Genomic DNA, 7,721 nt, shown 5'->3' with positions numbered 1-7,721 from the left:
AGTTGCAAGGTGCATTTCCCTTAAATGTTGAGATTTCTCTTAAATGTTGACATATTTCTCAAATTGCAATGCTCAACAACATTTCTGTTTTTTTGCAGAAAAAGGCATGCCCACAAGTGGGCAGAAGTACATCCAGTATGATTTCTTCTTCTATGACTTATGATCTTGCTTCATCTACTTTGATTGAGATTTTACAAGACCAAGTGAGTTCTTTTTATTCAAATGCAATGTTAATAAATGCAATGACATCTGTTCTTTCATAAATTCACCCACAATACTAACTACATGTTTGGTTTGTAGGCTATAGCTACTCAATAATCTCAAACAACAGTGCCAACTCCTCTACCAGAAAGCCAATTCATTGCAAACTGCAGAGATGCCCTGCCCCCTCCAAGAAGCCATACTACTGCTACACTAGGTTTGAAGAGAAGGAAGAAAGTGAAAAAAACTAAGGAGAACAAAGCCCCAAGAACTCAGAAGTGAAGAGCTACAAATGTGGCACATTTTGGACATATTTTGGATAGAACCAAACTTGGACATATATTCTAGAAAGTAGTAGTGTAGGATGTTTTGTTTTGTTTTTGGTTAGTAAACAAGATGGTTTGTAATGAAACCTGATGTTGGGATGTGGCTTTGGGTTTCACACAAACGATGGAAATGTAATGTTATTTCCTACTTTTGTTGCACAACTTCAAGACCTTGTAATGTTAAACCCATCTATCTATCTTTTAGACTGCTTTTAAGTTCAATTACTAGTAAAAGAAAGACCTTGTATATTACTATTTATTTGTGCTATCAATGCTAGTAAAAAATGCTACCAAAGTACAGAAAAACAAACAAAATGAAAATTTTAGTTCAATTTCATTACCACAGTACATGATCAAGATCTGGATACATCAACAAGCATTGAACACTGGATACATCATACTACCACATCACTTCTTAAAGCCTACATACACCACTACTACAATCAGTACAACAAGTGCACTAAGAATACTCTTACAAAGAAAAATGAGCTCATTCATCTTCTTCAGTACATCTACATACACCACAGTCTCAACAGTGCTCTGCATTGCTCCTGCACATTCCTCTTGCACCTCTGTTTCTTCACTTGCAATGACACCAGCCGAATCAAAACTACTCAATCCACGACTGATATACCCACCTCTCACCAAAAAATCAAAATAGTTGTGTGGTCCATCTTCCTAGTAATAATGTTGGAAAGAATTTGGTGGAATCTGACAGAAATTGAGTAACAGAATTCAACAAAAAAGAAACACATAAACATCAAACCGATTGGGGCACTTGTAGAAAATTTTACATGGTGATTGGCGCACTTGTAGAAAATCCTGCCAGGATTTGCCTCCGATTTTGACACAAGACGAATTGTAGATCGAATGCGGCAGTTAGGGTATGGTACCAACGACAGCAGACCCGCTAGTGCCGATGATGAGATGGGCGGGGAGAAAAGGGCTAATGCCGGAGGTGGAAGAGGCGCTTGTACAACCGTCTTCCCGCGACGCTTCACGACAGACGAGCTAGCGGCGACGGACATGGCGGCGACGCCAGAGAGAGGGAGAGAGCGAGCAGAAGACCTAGGGACTGGGGAATGAGGAAAGCATAAACTCTAGGGGCCACATTGTTTAAATTCCCAACCGCGAGCCGCAGGAATCTCCCGCGTGGGTCCTCGAGTCGACGTGGTGGCGGTTAAAGCGCCACGCGACCTAGTCAGCGGCGGTTAGACGAAAAAAGGACCTCACGTGAACAACTTAGAAAGATTTAGAACCCAGATATGCATTTTGAAATAATTAGGACCCAAACGACACTTTTGAGAAAGAATTAGGTAGAGCTCTTTGCCTGCTGGTTTTGTTTTGCAAGAGAAGATATTGGGCCTCTCGTGGGCCAGTTTTTTGGGCGAGCTAAAGCCTAAAACAAAAGGCCCTAAAAGAAAATCCTAAAACAAAACACTGCCCCGCCTCTCTATCATCCATCGGCCAATGGGAGCACCTATACGACGCTGCACGCGCCCGTTCGCGCTCCTGGCGCCTGCAGCGCCCCGCGCTGGGCTGGCCCACTAACCGTGGTGACAAGTGAACGCAAAAACCTTGCCAAAAAATGGAAATTAATAATGCTCTCTACATGATTCGAACTTATCACATCGTGTTAACATATACTCCAGATGAGCTACTAGCCAGACGAGCTACTTGCCGTTGTTGGTTAGTACAAGAGGCGAAAGCATAATAACAGGATTGCAGCGCTATTTTATTCATCTATTGTACCACTTCATTTTTTTGAATTAATTGGAAAAAAGATCGTGTATTGAAAAAAGTTTACATCGATTTTGCAAAAAGGTTCATCAATTTCAAAAAAAAGTTCATCAAATTTGAAACAAAAGTTCATCGATTTTGAAAAAAGTTGACTGGATTTAAAAAAATTGACCGGATTTAGAAAAAGTTCACCGGATTTGAAAAAAATTTACCAGATTTGAAAAAAAGTTCACCGAGTTCGAAAAAAGTTCACTGGATTTGAACAAAACTTCATCAAATTCAAAAAATGTTCACGGAATTCGAAAAAGAGTTCGCCAACTGTAAAAAAATAGAATTGGAAAAAAAAGCTCCGGCGAATTTGAAATTTTCTTTTAAAAAATCTCACGCATTTAAGAAAAAGAAAAAAAAGAAAAAAAGAAAAGAAAAAGGGAAAGCTTCGCGAACAGAAAGGAATAAAAAGGGTGGAAAGAAGAATCTCGGTCGTAGTGGTTACTTCGATTTGCTTTCTACTATGGAGTGGTCTTGAGTTTTGAATCTCGGTCGCGCTGTTTCATTCGGTCCTTTCCAGAAAAGAAAAACATAGAACGTGCCGGCCCAGCTCGGACTGCTGCAGGCGCCCGTTTGCAGATTGCACTGTAACGGGCGCCTGCAGCGCCAAATAGGCTATATGACGCTCACTGCGGCAACTCGCTGAAACGCCCAGGAACGAATGCCAGCGAACGATAAAGGCCGGCCCCTTTCGTGTCGCGTTTCGCCCGTTCTATTGGTTTTTTCGTTTTTTCCTGTTTCTTTCTTTCTTGCTTTTTCTTTCGCCCCCCCTCTCCCCTGGCACCAACGCCGCCGCCCCCCTGCATCAACGCCTGCCCGGGTCCCGGCACCAAGATCTGTTCCCCCGTGTCGCCCCAAATCCCCGAGCCGCCTCCACCAATCCACAAAAGGTCAGCCCACAACCTGAGTCCGCCTCCAGCAGATCCACCTCATACCGAGGGGAAGCAGAATCAGATCTTTGGCGGATGGGTCGAGGCAAAAAGGATCCCTGGGCGGCGCGCGGATCCGTCGATCCAGTGGAGGAGGAGGAGGCGGCAGCGGTGATGGAGGTTGAAGAGGAGGAGGAAGTCAAGGGAGACGAAGAGGAGGAGTGGAATCACGAGGAGGATGAGGCGGAGGAGGAGGAAGATGAGTGGGAACAGGAGGAGGAGGAGGAGGCTGATGAGGCCTCGGCGGAGGAGCAGCCGGAGGAGCAGCGGTCGCCGCCCAAGCTGGCGGAGGGATACTACGAGATCGAGACCATCCGCCGCCGCCGCCGCCGCCAGAACCAGGTACAGTACCTCGTCAAATGGCGTGGGTGGCCGGAGAGCGCCAACACATGGGAGCCTGAAGAAAACCTCAAGGCCTGCTCTGATTTTGTTGAAGCCTTTGAGAAGCGGCAGCAACCAAGGTCCTATGGCAAGCGCAAGCGCAAGCGCAAGATCTCCACTGCTCCGGTGGTAAGTCCCAACCCTTCTTCTCAGGGTAGAAGGGGCCGCCCACGGCGTTCAGATCCTCGGTCTCTGTCCCAACGTCCTCTCCCGGAGCGCAAGATATTGCCTCCCAGAGCAAGCAGCAGGAGAGGTACTGATAACAGCAACAGGAACTTGGTTGCGGGCTCTGATGCATCAGTGAACGTGGCTCCTCAGCAAATGCTTGGACAAGGTGCCACACAGGAGGGCAGCTCAAATGTGCTCTCGGTTGGCCTGCCGTCTGTTGTGGTTCATCAACAGGATGAACATCAGCCTGCGAGTGGTGTGTCAAAGGTTGATAGTTCAGTACAGGGACCCCCACCTCAGGTTGGCCAGGTGACAGGTGCCAAGAAGCGCAAGCTTGGGTCTGTCAGGAGGTTCAAGCAGGATGAGGCGCAGCAGGAGCAAGGGCAAGTCGTCAATGGCACAAGTGAGAAGCCTGGCAATGAGAAAACTGATTCCGCACAAGGAGAAACGGGTGATAGGACCAAGGGAGAGGGCGGTGCTAACCGTTGCATCACTAAGATCATCAAGCCAGTGCGGTATCATGCCACCATGACAGATGACGTGCAGCAGGTTTCCATAACATTCAGAGCACTCAGGTCTGATGGGCAGGAGGTTCTTGTGGATGACAAGGAATTGAAGTCTACAAACCCGTTGGTGCTGATAAACTACTACGAGCAGCACCTGCGTTACAGTCCCACCGCGTGAAGGATGCATGGAAGGTATTGGGTTGCCGTAGCATTCTTTAACCTTGTGGAATTTGCAGTGATATAGGTTAGCCTGGTTAATGTACTAGTTGTGATGAATGTAGTAGAATGTGTGCCCTTCTAGTTGCGACATATTTTGTTCAATATTTGTATAATCAGGGATTTATCCTAGGATGGCGTTTTGGCGCCCAAGTGCATCTGCACCTGACAGCGAACATCAAATTCGAAAGAAAAAGAAAAAAAGTCGTCTAAAAATATTCAGTACCGAAGATGTTCGAGTGTGCTAGGAGCGACAAATGACACTCAAGAAGGTCTATGCAAAAAAATATTCTCAAAGAATCTTTGAATAATTGCATTTTGGAAACGTGAATCTGTTTTTTTCTAGAGCTCCTTGATTGTCGTGAAATTTTGCACTTCCCTAGCAAACTCCAGCATTTTCGGTGTAAAAAATAGATTTTTGAAAAAATGTTTTTTCTATTTACTGTTTATACGGAGTTGATCTATTTGGGCTCATCTATGGATTATTTGATTTATCCTATCTAATATTACTTCATTCATTCCAGAATATGATGTGAATTTTTGGGAAAGTTGAACGTTTGTATGCTTGACCAAATTATGGAATGAAATATAAAAAATATGCAATACCTAATATATACAATATGAAAATACTTTTCATAATAGATCAAATGATACAAATTTGGTACTTGTATATGTTGATATATTTTTCTTAGAAACTTGGTCAAACACGCATGTGTTTGACTTTTGAAAAGATAAATGCACCTTATATTTTGGAATGGTTGGAGTACATGTTGATAAGTTATTGTAGATTTAAATAAAAAAGGGCCTCTCCCAATGCTCCTCCTTGTACAGCCGCTAAGATTGCCAACTAAGCAAAAAATATGATGTGGCATGCTAGTTAAGAAGAGAGAGTAGAATGGTGACTCCAGAAAGAAACGGTGCTAAGGACGTGTACCTAGGTGGAAGCACAATTCTGAGTCTATAACGAATTAAATGCACGAAGCTTAGCATCCAAAAGCTTAGCACCTTTGCCTTGTGGACTTGAGTTGCTAAGGCATTTAATATGCTTAGCATCTTATCTAAGCACTTTTTCATTGAGGGAGGTCTAAGTATTTGGACATCTAAGTCCTATGTCATTGATTTTACACGGAGATTCATGTGAGTATTTGTTTTTTTATAATATGTGATTGAGTCACTTGGATGTCAATACTTAGATGTGCCCCATCAGTTTTTGGGTTTACGACCCAAACTAAATGTGTATTTACCTTTTGATTATGGGATTGTAGTGAAATTGTCATGAATGCTGATTTTAATGAATTTGAAATTAGGAGTGATGTCTTTAATTTTACTGAATCTGAAATTAGGGATGATGTATTTATTTCCTGTGCAACATGTCCCTGGGCTCCATGGCCTTCCCTTCCTTTTTTATCAACAGTTCTTGAATTTAATTAGGGATGACCTTATAGCCATGTTTAATAGTTGAAATAAAGAACAACTAGATCTATTTAAAGAACCAGATGAAGTGTCTACACCTAAGTATAGATCTATTGCTCTTTGTAATTGTAGTTTTAGGAGGGGGGGGGGTGTCAAATGTATATTATGGAAAGGTGTGTTATGGTAAGTATTCTCTACTCATGAAGTTATTCATGATGTGGTGCATATTGGGCAATGTGGGTTCATCTTTTAAATTAGACTATGGAAGAGCATGTGATATAGTTAATAGGATATTTCTTATCTCTGTTATCATTTAAAGGGGGCTTTTGCCATAAGTGGGTCTATCTTGTCAAAACTTTTGTTTTGAATGGTTTTGTAGGTACTACCAGTGATTTCTGTGAATCAGGTTGAGGTGTTAGTCAAGGTCACCCTAGTTTCCCTTAGACATAATTAAGTTGTTGATGTATTCACTAGAATGTTCATTAAGGCAACTGTTATGGGCAGATTTTTGGCTTTACCAAATAATTCAACCTACTGGTATCATTAGCATGAAATATGCTCATGATACTCTGATTTTAAAAAAAATAAGATGACTATGTTAGAAACCTCAAATGGATTCTTATGTGTTTTGAATAGTTGTCTAGTATGAGGATTAATTTCCATAAATGTGATTTGAGGCATGTTAACATTGAGCCCCAACCTTGTGCTCAAACCATGTGATACCATGTGATGTAGGAGTATATTGGTGTTCCCCTTCAACATGCTAAACATAGGAAGGGCGGTAGATAAGATTGTTAAAAGAGTTGTTGGGTGGAGAGGGAAACTCACAGTGGCAGATTGAATTTGATCTAGTCTTGCCTAGCCAGCATTCCTTCATTATGTTTCTCAAATGAGCAATTTCTTTGATTAACTCTCAAATGGCTCATTGTTTTGGGGATAAGTACCACCTAGCCATCAAATGTCCTACCACTTAGGCTTGGAAAAATTAGGAAAGAACTTATTGCCCCAAAGAGGTATATTATGGAAAGTATTCTCTACTCATGAAGTTATTCATGATGTGGTGCATATTGGGCAATGTGGTTTCACCTTTAAATTAGACTATGAAAGGGCATGTGACATGGTTAATAGGATATTTCTTACCTCTATTATCATTCAAAGGGGCCCCTTGCCATAAGTGGGTTAATCTTGTCAAAACATTACTTAGGAATGGTTTTGTAGGCATTACTAGTGATTTCTGTGAATCTTGTAGAGGTGTTAGATAAGGTCACCCTATTTCCCCTTGATACTAAATTTAGTTGTTGATGTATTCACTAGAATGCTCATTAAGGCAACTATGAGCAGATTCTTGGGCTTTTTCAAATAATTCAACCTACTGGTATCATTAGCATGCAATATGCTGATGATACCCTGCTTTTTAAAAAAATAAGATGACTATGTTAGAAACCTCAAATGGATTCTTGTATGTTTTGAACAGTTGTGTGGCATGAGGATTAATTTCGGTAAATGTGATTTGATGCCTATTAACATTGAGGCTCAACCTTTTGCTCAAACCATGTGATACTGTGTGATGTAGGAGTATATTGGTGTTCCCCTTACCATGCTAAACATAGGAAGGGGGCCTACAACCAGTAGTAGATAGGATTGTTAAAAGAGTTGTTGAATGGAGAGGGAAGCTCATAGTGGTTGATTGACTTTGTTCCAGTCTTGACTAGTCAACATTCTTGCCTATATGAGTGTCATTAAGTTTCTCAAATCAGTATTTTTTTGATTAACTCTTAAATGGCTCATTGTTT

General features: G+C 41.8%; 1 protein-coding gene across 1 annotated transcript; it reads left to right on the top strand.

Annotated features, from left to right (window-relative positions):
- The first annotated feature begins 3,093 nt into the window (after window positions 1-3,093).
- On the top strand, window positions 3,094-4,647 carry LOC125521238 (probable chromo domain-containing protein LHP1). Its single transcript, XM_048686300.1, has one exon. It carries the CDS (start codon window positions 3,281-3,283, stop codon window positions 4,475-4,477), a length of 1,197 nt encoding a protein of 398 aa, XP_048542257.1. The 5' UTR covers window positions 3,094-3,280; the 3' UTR covers window positions 4,478-4,647.
- Window positions 4,648-7,721: the final 3,074 nt, after the last annotated feature.

The sequence above is a fragment of the Triticum urartu genome, chromosome 7, assembly GCF_003073215.2.
Source record: "Triticum urartu cultivar G1812 chromosome 7, Tu2.1, whole genome shotgun sequence".
NCBI lineage: Eukaryota > Viridiplantae > Streptophyta > Magnoliopsida > Poales > Poaceae > Triticum > Triticum urartu.
The sequence above is the reverse complement of the archived record's forward strand: the minus strand, read 5'-3'. Positions and strand labels throughout refer to the sequence as shown.

Bases quoted from the DNA above. Each gene is read 5' to 3' on its own strand.
- LOC125521238 (XM_048686300.1), top strand. From the start codon at position 3,281: ATGGGTCGAGGCAAAAAGGATCCCTGGGCGGCGCGCGGATCCGTCGAT.